Below are 21,778 nucleotides of genomic sequence, written 5' to 3'. Positions count from 1 at the left end.
ATATACATATATGTATATATATAATAATTTTTGTAAACAAGACATGTGAGTATTTTTCTGTTATGATACTTATTTTGTTTTTGATTTTTTTTTGGCAGATAACGTCTACTTTTTCTATGACACTTGAGTATATTTTTTTATAATAAATAATATTTTATTACTAAATTAGTGAAAATCGTTAAGTACGAATTGCTTAACTAAAATAAGAAGATAGTCCCATAGAAATTGAAGAGAATCACATATTTTAACAAAATACGCTAATTCGTGAGCTACAATTTATTGTTGGCTTCTTGAGAACCAATTTACATCAATCATACAGGCCCGCTCACAACTCTTCAATGTTTGGGCTAATGACTAGAGATCATCATCTTTTATTTTAGAATACAGGACCTGAAGTCATCAAGGTCTTTGTCAAAGTGAATGCATATCTTGCAACAACTATTTCTTCTACTTCAGAATCAACCACCCAACCTTCCCTTTTTTTTCTTTTTTTTTTTTTCCCGCAGGATTTAATGCCATAGAGACACTAAACATTTCGCCTGTAAATTCAACGAATGAATGATTTAGCTCTCGATGGTTTTGAATCTTATCAATATCATGAATAACAATCAAATCAATTTGTCGTAAAAAATGAAATAGTATAATATAGGAAGTTTTTTTTATCCATAATCGAATTTTAATCAGTATACTTGATCCAATCTATAATTCTTTTATCCGGTTCCTTAAATTTTTTTTTTTTTAATAATCTACCCTCCGCCTTTCGAGTACGATAATCTGATCATGTATCATTAGATCCTTCTTCCACTTTCATTAGTTACGTAATTACAAAGCCAAAAAAAAAAAGAAAAAGAATAGAAACAAATTATTTATTAATTTGCTAATTTTTTTTTTTTTTTTTTGTCAATTGTCAACCCTACTCCTACCCCTACTCCTACTCTATCTACGGGGAGGCTCAACTGAGCCTGTGGGGAACGATGGGGACAGAACCACCACCGGACCAAATGGGTGCACGACGCACCCGTCTGGATTTGAAGCAAGCCACAAGAATGGCATATTGATGGGAGGCTTGGTGGTTTATTCATTTGCTAATTGCTAAGAGGAATATATACTTCTGTGTGTGTGTGTGTGTGTATTTTATGCCCGTTGACGTGTAAATTACGCTGACCTGTAATTAATCCACATATCTCGAAGACTCCAACCACCCACCCGCCTCCGGCCGAACCATTACCTTTCACCCCCAATCCTCCATCCCCGGCACCCGCGAAGATTTCACTTTTTAACCCAACAGAAACCATCGGATTTTCTTGTTTTGTCTAATTACCGACAGCTATGGATGAGCCCCGAAAACACCAGGTTCCTGTTTCTATCTACAGCTCCTGCATACATGTATAATTATTCAACAATCCTGAAACAATAAATTGTTGTAAAAATCTTTGATCAGGTGTCATTGCGGGGAGCTAGCGCGAAGGAGATTTCAAGGGATGCGCTTCTTGCCAAGGTTTCTCAAGAGAGAGAACTTCGCAATTTTTCACGAAGAGCAACTTCTGCCGCACTTTTTCTTCAGGTTCACCATTCCCTCCATCTATCAGCCTTGGGATTCTGAACTTTCAAAGCATTAATAAGCTACACACACGTACGTACGTACGTTTAAATAAGGATTGAGGCATAACTATCGTCTAACATTTTCAGTATAAGAGTTCAGATAGAAAATGAATAAAGAAGTGGCTGATCATGCCCTTCCAAGTTAGGATTTTTTTTTTTAATCATGGAAATCAATGTGCATCTGAGACATTAATTTTTGATCTTTTATGCCATTTGAATTAAATGTTATGAAATTGGTGAGGAAACCCCCCTATAACTAAGCAGACTTTGGTACCGTGTTATAACAGCTTGAACTTCAAGTTTTATAAGAACGTAATCATATTCTCAACCGAAATTTGCCTTGGGGTTCCTAATTTTGTGATTCCAGACATGGGTTGGAGCACGGTATGTTTGAGTGTGCATAGTCAAGTTTAAGTTCAAGAATAGGGTTGAATTATAGTCCTCTCACTCTTTTCACCTGTCTTCCAACTGTGCGTAGGACTTCATGCTTTCAATGGTTGAACATCCTTCTGTACCTCTGTTGAACTGTAAACCTCTAAAAGATATTGAAGGTGTTTGTATTAAGGATTGTGCCGTAGTTCTCTTTTTTTCTGGAAACACTAACTGGCACTAGTTACACCCGTGCAGAGAGTTTGGCGTCGTCACAGGGCGGTAAAAGTGGTATCTATGCAGCTTCAGCAACAGTGGCTAGCAGAGATGAATCAAAATGCTATCTGTTGGAACAAAATGCAGATTTCAAGGATTGTTCTGAGGCCTTTTATCTTCTTTATGACTTTTTTATCTACTCGGTATCAAAGAATTGAAACCAGAGAAGAAGATTGCGTGAAGCTTTGCTTCAGGGTTTTGTTGGAAAGCATAAACTCAACTGGTATGCAACATATCTCCTTTTCGTTATTTGTGGGTCTATAACTAAAGTATATTCTGTTAAATCAATTCTTGTTTGCAATAAAATCTGATGTGCTTCATCTTCTTATGTCAAATGTTGCTTTGTTCGTCTATTAATTTCTTTCACTGAGCCAAGAAGGTTAATAAATGTAAGCACTTCAATTCAGCCTTCTATAGACGGCACGCATTCAGGGAAGATAATTTTGGCAGGAAACTTTCAGGTTTCTCCCACAGTCACCTTAAGGAGGATAAGCATTGTTTGCATGATCTTGTTAGTAAAGACATGTTTTGATACTCTGATTATAGAAAAACTTTACCCTCTTCTTTGGTGGGCCTTAGTAGAGAAATTTGAGGTTCTAAAAAGATATTAGATGGTCAGTTAGTTTCTTTTCTGCTGAGTTCTACTGGACTTTCTCCGGAATTTTAACGATTATAATGGAATTCTTTTAATTGTCATCCTTGGGTAAATAAAATGCTGCTTCTGTGTATTATATCATACTTTTTTATTTGGCCTAAATGCTAAGCATACTTTGAGATAAGAATACCACGTGTTTGCTAGACTTATAGGACTCCTTTCGGGGCCTTGGAACCAAGCTAGTTGAAGATATCACTTACACATACATTTAGTTGTGCTTAGATCAAGTTGTATAGCGTGTAGAAACTTGTACCTGCATTTGCTTTGAGTCTTAACTGGAAAATACGATGTATAACTGACAGCCAAGGGACCATACAAATTAAATTAAATCAATATAAAACTTGAAGTCCATTACTGGTTTGAGGTACAATATTTTGGTCTGCAGGTAATATAATTCTTTCAAAAGTCAGAAGCTAGACAATTGAAAGAAAGTCCCTCCAACAAAGTGCGAATAATCAAAATGTAATGTATATTTTGAACTGCTATACTGCAAACTGCTAACCTTCTTATCTAGTCTCATCTTCTTCACCCGTTGAAGGGACAAACATCTCTTGTTATATTTTTCTGGTCTATACATGGTTTCATCATCACTATGCTCTGTCTTGTACATAATTGCCATTGAGTTTTGATTGACACTTTTGGATTTCTGCAGGATTTTTTTCTGTTGAATTTTAATGCTTTCATAGTTCTTACTTGTAGATCCAAATGAAAACTTTTGCTCTTTGGTAACGGGTACCACTGAAGAGAGAAAAATATGGATTTATCAGTCAAAGAAGCTAATTTTACTATGTCTACTGATTTTGGTGGAGTTTGATTACACTGATCGAGGGCTTCAAGATGTTGGCGTTGTCTCTTTAGCAATGCGTCTAGCAGTTCTCTTGACTGATCGGAAAGGTTGGAAAAGCATAACTGAACGGGATACTCAATATGCTGATGCTGCAGTAAAGAACTTAATCTGGTTTATTGCGAATAAAGAGAGTGGGACATATAACTGTATTAGGAGATACATTTGGAAGTTGGATCCTGTACCTACTCAAGGGGCATCTTCCGGTAGAACAGATGATAGGTTTTTGATTACTGCTAGTGCATTAACTTTGGCTTTACGGCCATTTCATTTTACAGACACAGCTGTAACTGGTAGTGGCGTATTGGAATTGCAACATGCTGCAGAAAATTATTTCTTTTTTTTGTTTACTATACCTTGGTTTTCTCAACGTCTGCCAATGGTGCTTCTACCTGCTCTGAAACACAAGTCTGTTTTATCATCCTGTCTAAGATCACTGCTGGTAAGTCTGGCCAAAGCAGAATTTTTACTTTTTCTATTAAATAGTTCTCATTGTGAGTGCTTGCAAACACCTACTTTTTTTTAAATCAGAATCTAGATGGATAATCTTGGTACCTTAAGAGATTTCATCTGTTTCAAGGAAATTAGGTCTGTGGAAGTTTTGTGTCAATAAGCACTAATAGATACTGGCTTTGACTCTTTGTGCAAAGATAGTTGATTTGTTAGACTGAAAGGTTCAAACATCATTGGTATATGTTTACATAATCTTTTGCTCTAAAACTGATTTCAATTCTGAAAATTGCTAGATTGGTTGTGGAGGTTGGCATTCATATGTTGGAAGTTGTCTGTTGAAATATGAAACAGACACAGAAAGCTACTTGTAACAAGCTTGGTATCTGATTGGGAAGTAAACCTTAACGTCAAAGGTTAATTTATTGTGTTTGATATTTGGTTTTAGAAATGAACCTTGTGGCTAGAGATTAATCTTATTGTCAAATGTTTAAGCTTCAGGTGTCACTCTTAATTTTTTGCAATATTCTACATTAGATTACGATAAGGCTAATTAAACTGTCACAGGTGATGGCAGATCTCAAAAGATAGAATTTCAAAGGAAATATCTGAGATGGATCGATTGGAAATTCATTTGCAGTCTAAGAAGATGCCTCAAGTTGCTTGGGCCCTTGCAAATATTATATTTCTTGCAACATCCAGTGACGATGGTGCTGTGCGCTCTGGAAAATTTGCCCCAGGACTGGATTTAGTGGCCTATGTCCGTTTTGTTATCATCCTTGCAGAAAACTTATTGGCTTGTTTTGGGAAAGATGGACAGGTAAGATTCAGGAACCAAGAAATTCAAGTTGATGTAGATAACCAGGTTGATCCTATTGGAATGGGATTGCTTGAATCCGAGACAACTTGCGAGTCCTTAAAGATGTCATACACAGACCTTCTTAAACCTGTTTATCAGCAGAGCCATCTTTTGGGACTCCTAAACTTGGAGAAAGATCTTTCTGGTCGTATGACTGATACACATCAAAGTTCAGAAGCTCCTATGAGTTTTGAATTGCTTGATGTTGCTTATTACTATTCATGCATGATTAGAATATTTTCTGCACTAAATCCTGTGCTCGGGTCATTGCCAGTTCTCAACATGTTATCTTTTACTCCTGGATTTCTTTCAAAATTGTGGGAAGTATTGGAAAGATCTCTTTTTCCTGGAAGGAGTCATGATGCCAAGGACAATTCTTTTGGTAATGATATTTCCAAAAGCAAGGATGATGTCTCTCAGAGAAAGCAAAAATGGTGTGCTAAAGACAGAGGCAATAAATGGGTCAATGTATTGCACAAATTCTCTGGAAACTCACCAACAGAATCAAGTAAAATGAATTCTACTGGAAAATCCAGCTTTGACAGAATTCGAGATCAGTCTTCTTCTGTGTGGGATGTAGAGGCTCTCAGACGTGGTCCTGTAGGCTTATCGAAAGATATGCATTGTCTCCTTCATCTATTTTGTGCCATATATTCACACCTGCTTTTAGTTCTTGATGACATAGAGTTTTATGAGAAACAGGTTTGATTAAGTTTTTTTTCTTCATCTTCACTATACTTACACTGCAACTCTTTTTGGAATTTTGTTAAGCTGTTGTTAACAATTGAAAATGAACTAGGTTCCATTCACATTGGAGCAGCAGCGCAAAATTTCATCAATGCTTAATACACTTGTCTATAATGCTGTATCTGGCAGTGTTGGCCCACATAATAGAACTCTGATGGATTCTGCAATTCAATGCCTACATTTGCTATATGAAAGGGATTGCAGGCACCAGTTTTGTCCTCCAGCTTTATGGCTTTCACCTGGTGAGAGAAATCGCCTGCCAATTGCTGTAGCTGCTAGGACTCATGAAGTTCTATCTGCAACTGTTATACCAGATGATGCTTCAGCCCCTTCAAGTATGGCTTCTGTCATTACTCTTACTCCACATGTCTTTCCATTTGAAGAAAGGTGAACACAGCACTAGAATCCCTTCCTAAGCTTGAATGTCTGTATTGAGTGTCTTTTTTACCATAATATAACCTGAAACTTGATCTCTGCCCCCTTTTAGAGTTGAAATGTTCAGAGAATTGATTAACATGGATAAAGAATCCCGTAGAATGGCTGGTGAGGTTGTTGGACCTGGTCCAGGATCAGTTGAGGTTGTCATCAGACGTGGACATATCGTGGAGGATGGTTTTCAACAGTTAAATGCTCTTGGGTCAAGGTTGAAATCTAGCATCCATGTTTCATTTATTAGTGAATCTGGTCTCCCAGAGGCCGGCCTAGACTATGGCGGATTATCCAAGGAGTTCTTGACTGATATAGCAAAAGCAGTTTTCTCACCTGAGTGAGTCTGCAATTATGCTTCTGTTGTTTGCCAGTATTATCTTTTTTCCTTCTCTTCTTAGTTGTTGCTTGTAACATGATTCTTCATATTGTTAAGGTACGGGCTGTTCTCTCAGAGCTCAAGCTCAGATAGACTTCTCATTCCTAATACAGCAGCAAGATTTTTAGAGAATGGCATACAAATGATCGAGTTTCTGGGAAGAGTAGTTGGCAAAGCACTTTATGAAGGAATATTACTTGATTACTCCTTCTCACTTGTATTTGTACAAAAGTTGTTAGGTCGCTATAGCTTTCTTGACGAACTGTCAACACTTGATCCTGAGCTTTACAGAAATCTTATGTATGTGAAGGTAAATCCTTTTTATGAATAATAGAAAATTATCAAGGCACATTGTTATACTTGAGTTATAATTTCTTCCAGCTCTTCATTACTTCCCTGAATACTATCAGGCCTCGTAGGAAATTGATCATGTATATATAATTGCTGGTTATTGTCCCATTTGAACTATGTCTCATCCTACTCAAAGTATATCTCTGACAAGCCATTGTGTACACTGGAAGACTATGTTATTAACCTTGACCAGCTAATATTATGTGGTATTGTTGAAACATCTTTTCAAGTTTTCTTGTTTATAGACCCTTGTGCAGAGACCTTACGTAAAAACAAAACCTGAATCTTGCTTGGCATCCAAAATTTAATTCCACGGATCCAGATCTTAATAGGAAAGTAAGGTTGTGCGAGATAACTAATCTAAAGCTGCTGTTAGATTCTTGGTGACTGTTTGTTCTATTAGGCACATGACATCAAGGTCTATGGTTCCTTTCCTTTAACCTAAATTTTCTGCTATCTTGAAAAAAAATATATCATAGCTTAGAAGTCAATTTGTAAATGTATGAGAAGGGCAAATTGAATAATTGACTATGAAATCAATATAGCTGTTGAGAGGCTTGAAATGATATGCCAAACACATACATAATATTGTTAGTTGAGAGAAGACTCCAATTTGTCCCAGAATTATTTGTAAAATCATCTGAATTTTTTTTTCTGACCAGAAAATTTTGATCTTTTACCCACTTTTGCATTACATGTACATATAGTAACAAATTTCAAAGACTTGGGTTTCATACTAATTCTATGTTGCTGTGACTTCTGATGGTATTCAACATAGCTCTGGTCTTATGAGCTATTTAATTGTTTGTTCATGGATAATTGGACATTATTGTGATTAAGTTGTTCTGCTATTGGGATCATTATGCATGCAGCATTATGATGGTGATGTCAAGGAACTCTCACTGGATTTCACAGCTACGGAAGAATCACTCGGTAAAAGGCATCTTGTTGAGCTAAAACCCGGCGGCAAGGATATCTGTGTGACAAATGAGAATAAGTTGCAATATATTCATGCAGTTGCAGACTACAAACTTAATCGGCAGGTCTGCTGTGACTTTGCACTTAAATCTTAGGAACACAGTTTTCTCGAAATTTACATTGTTTACGATTACTGCAGATACTTCCTTTCTCGAATGCATTTTGTAGAGGGTTGACTGACCTTGTTTCCCCATCTTGGTTGAGGTTGTTCAATGCAAGTGAATTCAATCAGGTAACCTCACTCCTATCCATATTGGGTTTGTCATTTTGTTCATGAAGTTGAAGCTAGCAAACAAAACATCCTTGAGTTGATATAGTTGTGCTACAATAGATGACGAATTGGTTTAGGCTTGATCAAGGCCAGGAAAGATTAGAGGTGGTCTTGCTGATAAGTGACGGCTGATCTGCATAGTTGTATTTCTCTGTAGTTTTATCAGACTGCTGAAGAACCTGAATTTTCTTGTAATCTATATTTCGCCTAGTTTTTATGTTTATTTGTTGTGTTGGAGATCTTTTCTTACTCATTGTCTTGTTGTGATTAAAATTGCTCGTCTAAAATGAGTAGCTCTAACTAAAAGTAATAATTTCTCTTTCTGTCGAACATTCTTCCTAATGTTTTTCTTTAATCTCATATGTTACACTTTTATTTTCACTAAGTTGTTCTTTTGGAGTTTATAAGTTCAAGGCTGAAAATTAGATAGCATATGCAGTTGCTTTCTGGTGGGAACCATGACATTGATATTGGTGATTTGAGGAAAAATACAAGATATACTGGTGGTTATACAGAAGGGAGTCGGACAGTGAAACTCTTCTGGGAGGTATTTTTTCTAAAACACATTTGGCTACCTGTTTAGTTCTGTGTGGTTACAGTTCTACTTTGAGAATGCATTCATGGGGTGCAGAGCTTTTCTAAAATTATCTCAGACAGAATCATATGCCAGTTTGCATTAGTTTTTAGGTTCTTTACAATCAGCTGGCTACCTTCCTCTGGTATTCTAACCATACGGACTATGTATGAAGAGTAGCCAATTCATATTGGTTTTCTAACCTTTTTTTTTGTTGTTGTTTGTTTCTTCTTTCACCTTTTTCTTTTGGATGTGCGTGAGTTGCAAAGTCCTAATATCAACTGTTTAGGAGCTTGGTCGAGGCACCTTACTTTCTGTTAAATTTGCCGTCTGAATTGTTTCTTTACGTAGAATATTGTATGTTATATAGGGAGGAAAGGACAAAGCAATTCTCAAGATTATTATATTACTTTTCTTTTATTGTAGAAAAATTATTGTGCTACCTGATACCACGCAAACTTGGCCCTTTCCATTTTCTTTTTTCTTTTTAATTGTAATTCTTTTTCCTGTAGTCTGTCTGAGGATTGCACTTACTCGCTTTTTAGTTGAGCCCTGATTGTCATCTAGGACAACCTGGTTTCTAAATCATTTGGTAAGTTGCTTGTCAATAAGTTCTTCTTGCTTATTGTCTTACAGGTAGTTGCTGGGTTTGAAGCGATAGAACGTTGCATGCTTCTTAAATTTGTGACAAGTTGTTCTCGAGGTCCTCTACTAGGGTTCAAACACTTGCAACCAGCTTTTACTATTCACAAGGTACTCTCTTTTTTCTTCTCTTGCCTTGTAAAGTGCCAAATTTCATGATTTTGTAAATTCCCTCAACTTATCTTGGTTCATTTGTACACAATAAGGTTTCACATGCGCTTGGATGCCAAGATAAATTACACTTTCAAGGGTTGGATGCAATCGATCTAGGTCCAGGTTTAATGGAGATAAAATACTAGCTTAGGTGCCATAGTTATAGAAGGAACTTTGGCTGTGAATGAAGTATTAGCTTTATATTGAAAATGCATGACAGTAACTGAATCCGGTTGATGTCATAATTTGCATTGACTGATTAACTTTTAATAAGCAGGTTGTATGTGATGTGCCTTTCTTGGCAACATTAGGAGGACAGGATGTTGATCGGCTTCCATCTGCTTCTACATGCTATAATACTCTTAAGGTACTGTCTCTTGTTGCATCGCTTTTCCAGCGATAATGACCCTCCTTCACAGCCCTTTAATTTTCTACTGGTGGAAGCATATCAGTCCTAATTCTCATTTAAATCACACCCAACTTATGATGTGCTCTTTTCCTTTCTTTGTCTTGGGTTCCTGTTAAATGGGTACAGCTTCCCACCTACAAACGTCTAGGCACTTTGAGAGAGAAACTTCTGTATGCCATCAATTCTAATGCTGGATTTGAGCTTTCTTAGAGACTTCTGATTCACTAGCAAGGTAACTCTTGCTTTTCTCATACGGAGATTTTGTTTTTTACTTGCCATATCCATATGATCATCAAATTATGTGTCTCAACAAGTATTCCCTGGTGCTAGTCAATAGGAAAATTTTCCAATTTTCAAATCTTAGCTGTTTGAATATCATTGTTGTATCAAAGTGATAGTTTCTTTATAATATGGTTGGTCTGCATTTTCTTTTTCTTCTTTATGTATATTTTTCCTTCTCAGGAGAATTGGCAAAGAAGGTGAGGAGTGTATAAAGGTTGCTGGAAATTTTTGTTTCCCAATGCTATCGTGGCTAGAATTCAGTCATGAAGCAATTCTTTTCCATTATTTGGAGCATCTGAGATCAATCAGAATAAACATGTTCTTTATTGGATATAGCTTAATTTGGTCCTCTTTTCAAAGCCATGGAGGTTTCTACCTATACTATCAAAGTCATTGGAAACACCTTTGTGACTCTTAACATCCATAAAGTAGTTTTAACTAGTCGACTTGAGTGGGATAGTGAGTGATGTTGCAAATGCAGTAGGCATCAAGAGATGAGATCAAATCCCTGCTCTAGTAGACTCTCTGCCAACTTTTCATTAGCAGCATCCGAGGGATGGAAACCATCCCAGAACACATATTCTGTAGCATTTGAGCATGTCCCTACTGACCTGGAATTGCACAAGAACGATGTCTCAATTGTACCAGTCCCACAGCAAGCCTTTCTTGATTCGAAAAATCCTGGCAAAGGACAATGTTTCTCCAATTAGTTCAATCACAGGTTCCTCTCCAAAGACAGACCTTCCCTCTCTCTGTTGAGAAAGGAAAATTACAAGAAAATGTTTGTTCACTACCTACATTATGCATCTGCATGTGTGAGCTCCCTACCTAGTCTGTAGTATTAACTGATTTTCCTTTAAAGATTGTATACTGATGCAGAGGTGCTGAGATGTGTCAGAGATTGTTTAACATGATTCTTATGCTATATGCTTAATTTTGAATGCAGAATGCATTTGTATTGTGCCAGAGCCAAGAAGTTGCAAATTACCATTGTCTGTAGGCTTCGTGATTAGGTCTAGCAGAGGATTGTAAATGTCAAAGACTACAAGTTTGAGGCCAGGATGCTTGCTCTTCAAATTCTGTGAGGTGCTGTTCAGTTTGTTATTGAAGGAGATTGCGTTCTGGTTCAGTCTTGCAACACACAGGTTGCTTCCTGAACCAAATAGTGTAATAGCTGCTGGCAGGCATCCGGTTGGTGGTAGTGTTGTGACTCCAATCCTCCTTACTCCCAGAGCATACAGATTCTGTCACATAGTAATTTCAAACACTGCACTTGGTTGGAATTCTTAGCTGCAGTTCCTTGTTGCTTATGTGGTGAAGTTGCAATCTGAGTATTTGTGTCATTACAGTAAAAGTACTGCTTGGTTAAGTTACATGAATCTGTTTCCTCAATCTTTTTTGTTCCTTTTCTGTGTTTAGGATTATCAACTCTTAGTGACACAAGAATTTTGTTCATAAATGTCATTATAAAATTTTATGTACACACATATTAACAAGGGCAAAGTCTGTAGTACATCTATTTAGATCTTGCTGTGCCAGTGAGAGTCTTCATTGTAGTGTCTGACCTTATAAGTGCACTTCCACGTTAACTGGCAGACAAGTTTTATGCTTCTGATGATGTATTGCAGCTATGTTTATAATACAGATGGCATAAGAAAGGTGAAAGTTGCTGACCTGAATGAAGGTAGAGTAAGATCTCATGAGAATGTCTGAGAATTGATCGGGCGTGTAGGCTCTGTTGAGCATTGGATTAATGTAGTAGTACTGGATGAAATCACTGCTCCCCGCACTCAAGAGATGGACTCCTCCTGAAATTATGGTATTTGCTTTGGCCTTTCCAACCGCATTCACAACTTTGGTCTGCCACTCCTTGTAATACTGTAGCTGCTGTGTCAGGGAAATTGCGCGCTGCAAAACCAGATAACACACAAAAAGAAATTTACTTCGTTAGTGAAAACTGGATGAGCTTGTTTGACTGATTCTAGGACCTGAGGAAGAAAGAAAGAAAGAAAGAAAGAGACTACTATGAGATGTACATACATATAGCTGTGCTGTCCCGTCATAATAACCAGAAGCAGCAGATGCAAAGTTCACACCGGCGAGGATGCTGCTTCCTTTGGCTTCTTGGCTAAGGTAAGCAGGTGGGTAGGACGTGAACCCAAGGTATTCAGCTATGCAAGAGTAAAAGATGCAGTAAATGTTAGAACGTATGGTATAACAAAAATGATTCCAGTGGTGCAAGCCGCTTCAGCATGGTACTGATTCATTTACCTGTGTAGTCCGTGGCCAGCTTTCCGTTACAAAACCTCCCTGTAGGCCTGTGGCCTACGAAGTCTCTTCCATAGGGAGGGAAGTTAGCCTTTATCAGGGTTGGTAGATTGTTATTGTTTCCCACATCCACAACGGAATCCCCAAAGATGCATAATGCTGGAACGAGGGGATCTCCATAGGACACAGAAAAAGTCAAAGAAACAAGAAGATTGACAACAAAAAGATATCTTAAAATCCCCATTTCTATTTCTAACTTTGCTCAAAATATCGTTTATACTTCCCAGTTGAGGGAGTGTCGCTGAGTAAACAAAAAGATGAAGAGATAAAAGAGCAGGTGGGAGTATTTATGGACAAGTCTTGTAGGAAAAGCTCAGCTAAATGACTGCTGGGAAGGGGCGGGTCTTATTAAGGTAATGATGCATGTCGTCCTTATTAGGCCAGAAATGATGGTGTTGGGGCAAAGGAGGGAGGTTATTTTGTCCATTTTAGGAGTTTGTTTCGAGGGTGTGACAAGGCATTTGGTTAAAGGCGAAGATACTTTTAAGCACAAATGAGGGTTATACGCGTGAGTGCTCTGAAAAGATGAAATCATACGTGATGCTCGCTTGTTTTGCTTGTTAAATTTCATGTATACTACTAATTCGGAAACGGAAAAAGATAGAGAGAGGCAACGAAAGGAAACGTTCTCGACGAGCTGAGGAGCTTCTTTCTTTCATACTGCATTCCTTGATAGAACCTTCCTGCCCACAAATAGCACCGGATGCTAGATATTATTATCTGCTTCTACCCTCACACCAGGATGATCGTCTAGGATAAGCTAATGCCCCAAATAGTAAATGCATTCTGCCCTCTGCAGCTTGTAGTAGTAAAAGCACATGACCACATTTCTAGGCAATATCGACAGGGAAGGATCGAGTAGTCATTGACCGCAGAAAATGAATCATTTCTCATTTGGATTGTTACTTTCTCGAGTTTTCATTTTTTTTAAGAAAAATATATTGTATCGATTTGATGTATGTAAGGTTGTATGTAAGGTAAAAAGTGATTGCAAAATATATTTATAAAAAATATTAAAAAAAAATTTAGAAAAAAATTGCAATCCAAACAAGATTGGTTGCATGCTTTCCACTTCGAGAAAGCATGCTTTGCAGTCTCGATTCTCAGGTATAGCAGCTGCTTCTCTGTCCTGGTCCCCTAATATTACCACTTCCTAACTTAATAGACTTCGCAATTGAATCAAGTGGCCTTGGGCGTTTACACCTCAAACCCCAACAATTTTTGTGTGTGCGCTCTAAAGTGGATCACCTGGACTTCGGCTATATAGGTTTAAAGATTCAGCATATGACGGATCATCTCATTTTAAACATAGATACAAAACCCATTAAGAAAAAGATTGAACCCAAGACTTATAAATCCTATTCATTTTACATTTTTTTTTTTGGTAAATCCCGTTATTCATTTCATTTTACATTTATTTATGCTTTTAAAAAACAGACCAGTTTTCCTTTTTTTTTTTTTTTTTTTTTTGCCTTTGTGAATTGAAAAATGAACTTGCTGCATCGTATCTTTGCATTCACCTCGAAGTGTATTGCTGTGCTAACAAATAAAATTACTTAGAAAAATTGAAATACGACTTATACAATAAATATAAACTAAATAATTTTAGAGATTTTCATATTTATACTATCGCTTAAACATGTAGTGATTTTCATTCTCATTCGCTTGAGCAAGCTCAATGACTCGAGCGTCAAGGGAAGGAATATACATCTTAACCTTCGAGAAACAGTTGGCTAGCGCCATTGATTTCCTCTGTCAATTCATCAGCTTCATTGTCATCCATTTGATACTCTCACACACACACACACATATACATCCACCTTCATACAGAATGCAGCAATTGCATTGCAAGCAATGATACTACGTAGTTCAGAGCAAATCCTAGCCTCGTCATTAGCATTAGAGAAGCGATAAAACGTGTACAATCTCAAATCAAGTCAGGCTTGTACTTGTTCTCCCACAAGTGCCCCAGAGTCATTCCAACAATCCATCTCCAATACAACAACAATCGCACCTAATACAAAGAGCAACAACAACTTAGTACATCAAAAGCTTGAAAGCCCTGTTATTTTCCTCCACCGCATACTCATACCCAAGATTGTGTGCACGATCTCGGAATTCGTCCATCTCACTTTCTGCAACTTGAATGCCAACTAATACATTTGCTCCAGTTTCTCCCTTTAACAGACCAAACGAAAAAAAAAAAAAAAAAAAAAGATGTAACTTGAAGCTCAGGAATATAGGAAGAAATTCATGCACCTGAACTGAACTAAAATCATTTTTAAAGTAACAAATTTCGGGGATTCTAACCTGTGCTCGGTAATGAAACAAGCTTATGTTCCAGCGAGGACTAAAAGCATCCAAAAACTTCAGCAAAGCACCTGGTCTCTCAGGGAAAACAAAACGACAAAGAACCTCATCTCGAAGATGTGACCGACCACCCGACTGAAATTTTGAAAAATAAAATTAATGTACAAAGGTGAAGAAGTAGTATTGCTTATTCATCTGCAAGCAGTTTCACAAGCACTAAGGGATGTGAACTTTATATGGATCAGTCAAGACTATGCAACTACAAAAAGAAAACTTACCAAATATCGCAGATGATCTTTGACGAGGTCGTTGTCTGTGAGATCTACTGTCTCAAGTTGAGATGCTTGCATTTTAGCTACCATTGCCTCTAGTTCAGCTTTCATGTGAAGTCCAACACTGCAAGCAAAAGAAAAAGGTAATCACTTTGATGGGTTGTTCTTTTACAATATTACTAGTAAAGGCATGATTTTCAGTAATTACTAACCCTTGCAAGAGTACCATATAAACATCTTGCAAGTACATTACAATTTGCAGGATATTGGAAACGAAAGGAGATGGAAGAGCTTGCCTGTATAATACTAGAGCTTTTTCTTTCTCTGAATTATATCTGTACTTAAATTCTGTAATATTCATTTGTCCCACCTGCAAAACATCACCATCATAAAGTTAAAAAAGAACTCACAAATTTGCCATCATAAAGTTACATAAGCCTGTGAATTGTTTTATGACCCACACGTTCACAAAATCTCTTGAAGCTCCCTGGCTCCTCTGGCATGAATGTTGCAAGCACAGCTTCCTTCTGTCTACCAACATTTGCAAGTTCAGTAACTAATCTCAATCTATCAAAATTCATGTTGGCTCCGCTAGTTATTGCTACTACATTTTTATTCTCCAGGCAATAGTATCTACAGTATGCTTCTGCTCCAGCAAGTGCAAGAGCACCTGCAGGTTCTAGAATGCTCCTTTTCTCCTCAAACATGTCCTGTAACAAGTAGATGAGTTACATACTCCAGATATTCCAAACTTTCATTAAAAGTTCTCTTTTGAAAACTAGAACTTATTTGAGTTTCTTCAGAAAATCTCTCATGTTAGATATCTCCACTCCGAGGATATACCTGTCAAAAGGATGCATAAAATGGCCTTGTGAAACATCAATTATTTTTTGGCAATAAGAGGCTGACCTTTATAGATGCACAAATAGCATCACGGCTAACTAGAACTACACCATCTATCAGCTTGCGACACAATCGAAATGTCTCTTCACCAACAACTTTAACAGCCACACCATCTGCAAAACCTCCAACTTGGTCCAGCACCACTCTTCGTCCATGATGTAAAGATAGTGCCATAGCATTTGCATCAAATGGCTCCACTCCAATAATCTTTACTTCGGGAGAGACTGTTTTCAAGTAAGCAGCAATACCGGCTATCAGCCCACCACCCCCAACAGGGACAAATATAGCATGTATTGGGCCTTGCATTGCTTGCATTTGGCGCACAATCTCCATCCCAATTGTTCCTTGTCCACTGATGACATCTGGGTGGTCAAATGGAGGGATGAATGCTCGACCTTCTTCTTTGGCTCGGATTTTAGCATAAGATTGTGCTTCATCATACGAGTCTCCCACAAGGACAACTTTGGCACCCAACCGCTCTACTGACCTCCACTAGAGATACATGAACATTTAGTCAATGCCACGGAACAAGAAGTTTATACAGGACCAAAACAAAGTCATTCTGTTTAGGGGAAAATGGAAATCCATAAATCAGAACCTTGATTTCAGGTGTAGTGACAGGCATCACAATCACAGCATCACAATCCAGTTTTTGGGCGGATAAAGCCACCCCCTGTGCATGATTCCCTGCAGAAGAGCAGATAACACCTCTATCGAGCTGGTCTTTACGAAGTTTAGCCATCATATTATAAGCTCCTCGAAGCTTGAATGAGAAAACCTGCCAAACAAGCACCAGAACACATAAGAATAATGAAGTTGTACCGCTAGTAAATAAAGAGTGAACAACCAAGAATAAGCACTTGTGAATGACGGAACGTACCATTATATAACATAAGAATTTTTTTCTTTGTTGATCAATAGCTTAATCCTTGAATAAAAGACCTTTTATAACATACAGTACATAGACATTTCAACCTATTGTTTTCAATTACGAAAAAAAAATAGGCCCTGCTTTATGATTCATGAATCATGAAAAGAGTTCTATTTTTCTAACTAAAATTAAAAAAAATAGAGGAAAAAAGAATCCAAAAAAGATTTCTTTTCCTTTGCAATTATTCTTTTTTATTCCATTCCTATTCTACTTTTTCATAAAAGGGAACTTTAACCAATATCAAACTAAAAGATTATTTCGTTCCCGATAGTTATTTAATTAGTCTATGAAAAGGTAGCAACCTTTTAAATTTCAAACAACCTCGAAAATTTTCAAATAGAAGTCAGCCATAAACAGAAAATAAGCTGATTGCACGCAACCGACCAGATAAAGCCAGTAAAGTGCTACATAACATTCCCTATCCAAAATTCTGTATAGACTTTAAAACAAAGGGACAAGTTAAAAGTGTGAAGAACACAACCACCCTTGAAATTCCATCAAGAAACAACAAAAAATTGATAACAAATTATCCGACTAAAATCTCCATAACTTCCCACAATCAGTGAAACTTCAATGTTTAATTATGTCATTTATTATAAGCAGTGTTGCTATCTTGTATGAACAAGAGACTCACTGGTTGAAGATCTTCACGCTTCAGCCAGACATTATTGCCCAACCTTTGTGATAGCTTAGTAGCCAGCTGCAAGTCTGACTCTACGGCCACGTCATACACGCTGGACGTCAAGATTTTCGTCAAATACTCGATTCCACCACCTCCACCCAATGCACCATCACTCTCCACCGCCCCATGATTCGGCACCAAAAAACCTGGCTCGCACCGCAAAGAGCCGGGAGACACTCTCGACAATGTCTCCGGTTGAGCTGGAGCAGCCAATTCGGGAGATAATGTCGGCGCCTGGAGCCGATTTTCAACGGCCATGGCATAAAATTTCGTCCGCCTATTCTTTAGAAAAGGAGGGCCTGGTCTAACCGTTTCCTTAGCGGTTGTGCGGGTGAATTCGGACGGGTGAGGAATGGCTTTGACAGGGATAAATCGCAGGGCTTCCATTCTTAATCTGTTATGAATGACTGATTAGCGGTAGTAAAATTTTCCGACGGCGGCGAATGGTTGGCGTTGTGGGTTCCGGGGTGATGATGGCGGGACTGATGGCGGGGAGGAAGAATATTTAAGGAAGGGAGGCAGGGTTTCAATTTGCGAAGGATTTTGCTTTGTGTTTCATTGTAGGTGACGTGTGGGTTATGGATGGGGGGTTTGATGGAAAGCCAGGTGTAATCAATGGCCAATTGGAAAGAAGGATTCGTAATAGCGTGTGTACTCAGCGGTGAGATTACTGGTGTGATTCAACAGAAGCCGCCACCTCCGACCATAGTACGGTACATTTTTGTTTTGCGTTAAACACGTTTCTTTCGTTTACTATTTCACAAAAACAAGGCAGGTACTTGTTTCTTTGCGTAGCATATGGAGGTTTTTATTTTTGATGGATTTTTTTTTTTTACAATAGCGATATTAATTTTATAATCTAACCTATCATAATTTAGAGACAGTATATAAGGAGTTAGTAGGTATAAAAATTTATTAAATCAAAGAAATAATCTGACATTTTCTTTAAAATTTTGCCACGGTAGGTAAAATTTAAACTCCTAATTAATCCCTTTTTAGTAGTATATATTAGGGTTAATTCCACTTTGTCCCCCCAAACTTTGGACGATTATCCACTTAAGTCCCTAAACTTCAAAATGGGACACTTAAGTCCCTAAACTTATAAATACCTCCCACTTAAGGAAAATTGTTAACAAATCCTGAATGCCGTTGGTGGTCGAAGTGTCCCATTTTATGAGGGTTTAGGGATTTAAGTGTCCCATTTTATAAGTTCAGGGACTTAAGTGGGAGGTATTTATAAGTTTAGGGACTTAAGTGTCCCATTTTGAAGTTTAGGGACTTAAGTGGATAATCGTCCAAAGTTTGGGGGGACAAAGTGAAATTAACCCTATATATTAAGCCAAAGCTCAGGAGTTGCGTGGCATATGGAGTTCTTTTAACGGATTTGGCCGATGGATTTCAGGCGGCCCCAAAAGCCAATCTTTCATAGTTCGTGGCTGCCTAACACACGAAACCAACGTGCTTTCGGAAATGCGGAACCACGGGGAAACCCTTTTTTTTTTTTTTTTTTTTCCTTTTCAATGTAAGTGGGAGAGCTAGATGTCTTATTTAGACTCCCTCACTCAAGTCACTCAATTTATCTCATCCTTAATGGGAGAATTTTGTCACATGAGCATTCCATAATTACGGACAAGAACTCGATACGGTGTAATTGTATTTTATACAATTGTTGGATATGTCAAATATTTTATATATAAATACATCATAATATTATATTGAATGTATGTCAAATATTTTATTAACATACGTAATTTTTATACCAAATATAATAATATAATGTAATTATAACTCAAACAATATAAAAAGTATAATAGTCGAACCTAGCCCTACTAGATCCCAATCACACTGGCCCTCTCCCCATAATTAAAAGGGTTTTTATTAGTTTACCCCCTTAAACTATACCTCAACTATCAGTTTAGTCCCTAGCGTTAACTTTTAGTCACTTAAATCCTTGGACTAACCGTCAAACGAGACGGCATTTTATAATTCACGTTAAAAGACATGTTTAGATCCAAATTAATTATAAATGGATAAATATGCCCATAAAACCCTAAAAAAGAAATTTCATTCTCAAAAATACCCTTTATGAATTGGCGGGACGACAAAACAAAAAAATGAAAGCCACATTTCTAATTTCTTCTTCGTCATTATCAACCCAAACTCTCTCTATTCTCCCTCATATAAACCCCAGAAAGAAACGACGGCACCTTTGCTTTGATCTTGGATAGCTGTCTTCTCACCAATGATGCGACACAACATGAACCAACCTGGAAAATCTTTAGGCGTTATTGGGCAAGGTGGTCTAGGGCACTTGGCAGTGAAATTTGGAAAGGCTTTTGGATTGAAAGTCACAGTGTGGAGCACAAGTATATCCAAGAAAGAAGCAGCAGTAATTCTTCTTGGAGCGGACAATTAGGTTGTCTCATCTAATGAACTGCAGATGAGGGTAAGCAACCATCAACCTGTGATGTACAGGCTTTTGGGTTCATTTTGTTTCATCTAAAGCAATAAAGATGTTGATTCTTTACCACCATCACCCCATATCATTGCACTTCATTATTGATACAGCTTCTGGAGATATTCCATTTGATCCGTACCGCTCAGCAGCAGTAGTAGTAGGCTTCACAAGAGCAGCCTTGACAAGGTATTGCACAAAATAAAAAATTTTGTGAACAATTTAAGAAACTAAAAGAGAGAAAAGCCTTCTAATCCTTGTTTTATACTTAAAGCACAAGGGGAGGGTATTTTTGTCATAAAAGTTTTCACCAAACTTTAGTTAGTTAGCAGGGCAATTTTTAAATGGGTTAATGGTCAATTATCTACTTTCACTTAACATATGGACTTGAGTGACTAAAAGGTAACGCTAGAGACTAAACTGATAGTTGGGGTATAGTTTAACGGGGTAAATTGATGAAACCCCTAATTAAAACATGAGCATCCCATAATTAAAGCCTGTATTGAGTCGGAGTTGGCGGTAAATAAATTATACCACTACTAGTACCGCGGGTAAAGTAAATAGTAATATATTAGTTTCAATTTATCCTCAATCCTTCCGGGTGAAAATCAGTAATATTGTAAATGTTATTTACACTTTTATTTTTATTAATCACACTTCTATTATCATTTTAATCATATATTTTTTATTTATTAGATTAAATGATAAAACAAATTATGAAAGTGTAAATAACAAAAAAATTAAGTGCAAATAACATTTTTCTATTATCTAATTCTTATATTTTTTTAACTAATGCCAAGGAAAGTAGCACTTCATAGTAACCAATTAACACTCATTAGTTGAGGAAAATATGCCCTAATTTTTACTGTGAGCGTCATTAAGGACAAATTTAAGTTAGATGAAGAGACGTGCTCAAGTGTTGTCGTGAGGTGGGTGTTGCAACACAACAAAATGAATTGTGTTATTCATGAAATGAAACGTGTGTTTTGTCACGGCCCCACCTCCCCCTGAGGCGAACCAGAGGGTTCGGCGGGCCGCCTGCCCAACTCTCGTCGGGACTCAGTCGTTCACTACAATCCTCAAATGAATTACAAAATATATATATCAAATATACATCAAAGGTTCCCAAACTTTACATATCAAAAGCGAAGAGTCCACGCTTCCGCAGCGCCACTCTGATCCTTGATCACAATTAGTACAGGAGGAAGTCCAAAACTAGCCTATTACACATCCAATCCAATCAATTCTAAACGTTCAAAACAATCCCAATATGAATGATTACACAAAAGGAAATCCAAGTTCAGTCCATACATGAGATAATCCATGAATAAACACTACAAGCCCTTCCTTCACCTTGAGCCCTGTGGAGGGGAATAAAACATTTTTGGGGTGAGTTAGAAGCTCAGCGAGTAACCAATAAAATCAGTTATCAAATCTGTTTAACAATGGTTCATTTCAATGATGTTGTAAATCAAAGGATAAGTCTAGAAACAATTACAACGTTTACAAAACATTAAATATGGAGTATCAATATTTCAAGAAACATTTACAATGGATAGCGATAGTAACATTCATGAAAAGGATACGTTCGTTCTCCTGTCATTTCATTGCATTTTTTATTTCATTCGTG

General features: G+C 37.3%; 3 protein-coding genes across 13 annotated transcripts; 1 reads left to right on the top strand and 2 right to left on the bottom strand.

Annotated features, from left to right (window-relative positions):
- Positions 1-917: 917 nt before the first annotated feature.
- LOC113695673 (E3 ubiquitin-protein ligase UPL7) lies at positions 918-12,791 on the top strand. Of its 10 annotated transcripts, XR_011816743.1 has the most exons (18): positions 925-1,353; positions 1,442-1,564; positions 2,230-2,470; positions 3,602-4,188; positions 4,774-5,757; positions 5,855-6,189; positions 6,290-6,568; positions 6,665-6,917; positions 7,831-8,001; positions 8,076-8,168; positions 8,647-8,754; positions 9,418-9,534; positions 9,854-9,943; positions 10,112-10,217; positions 10,448-10,464; positions 11,214-11,521; positions 11,913-12,086; positions 12,164-12,791. XR_011816743.1 is itself a non-coding variant. In XM_027214807.2 (15 exons), exons 1-14 carry the CDS (start codon positions 1,330-1,332, stop codon positions 10,193-10,195), a joined length of 3,489 nt encoding a protein of 1,162 aa, XP_027070608.2. In that variant the 5' UTR covers positions 925-1,329; the 3' UTR covers positions 10,196-10,217; positions 11,214-11,763. The 10 variants fall into 10 exon arrangements, 1 of the variants encoding a protein (XP_027070608.2); XR_011816742.1 differs by lacking the exon at positions 10,448-10,464 and having other exon boundaries at positions 12,188-12,791; XR_011816740.1 differs by lacking the exon at positions 10,448-10,464.
- Positions 10,569-12,779, bottom strand: LOC140009345 (GDSL esterase/lipase At5g03820-like). Its single transcript, XM_072054544.1, has 5 exons — positions 12,539-12,779; positions 12,308-12,438; positions 11,942-12,175; positions 11,256-11,511; positions 10,569-10,948 (listed from the first exon to the last, which is right to left on the bottom strand). Exons 1-5 carry the CDS (start codon positions 12,777-12,779, stop codon positions 10,755-10,757), a joined length of 1,056 nt encoding a protein of 351 aa, XP_071910645.1. The 3' UTR covers positions 10,569-10,754.
- A 1,672-nt stretch (positions 12,792-14,463) lies between the features above and the next one.
- LOC140009344 (threonine dehydratase 1 biosynthetic, chloroplastic-like) lies at positions 14,464-18,243 on the bottom strand. 2 transcript variants are annotated; one of them, XM_072054543.1, is made up of 9 exons: positions 17,646-18,243; positions 16,679-16,858; positions 16,087-16,572; positions 15,639-15,887; positions 15,474-15,547; positions 15,184-15,301; positions 14,906-15,040; positions 14,688-14,773; positions 14,464-14,609 (listed from the first exon to the last, which is right to left on the bottom strand). In XM_072054543.1, the coding sequence occupies exons 1-9, from the start codon at positions 18,078-18,080 to the stop codon at positions 14,570-14,572; spliced, it is 1,803 nt and encodes a 600-aa protein (XP_071910644.1). In that variant the 5' UTR covers positions 18,081-18,243; the 3' UTR covers positions 14,464-14,569. The 2 variants fall into 2 exon arrangements, with proteins under 2 accessions (XP_071910644.1, XP_071910643.1); XM_072054542.1 differs by having other exon boundaries at positions 14,464-14,773; positions 17,646-18,229.
- Positions 18,244-21,778: the final 3,535 nt, after the last annotated feature.

The sequence above is a fragment of the Coffea arabica genome, chromosome 6e (assembly GCF_036785885.1).
Source record: "Coffea arabica cultivar ET-39 chromosome 6e, Coffea Arabica ET-39 HiFi, whole genome shotgun sequence".
NCBI classification, from domain to species: domain Eukaryota; kingdom Viridiplantae; phylum Streptophyta; class Magnoliopsida; order Gentianales; family Rubiaceae; genus Coffea; species Coffea arabica.
Note: the sequence above shows the minus strand (reverse complement) of the source record. Positions and strands in the feature narration are given on the sequence as shown.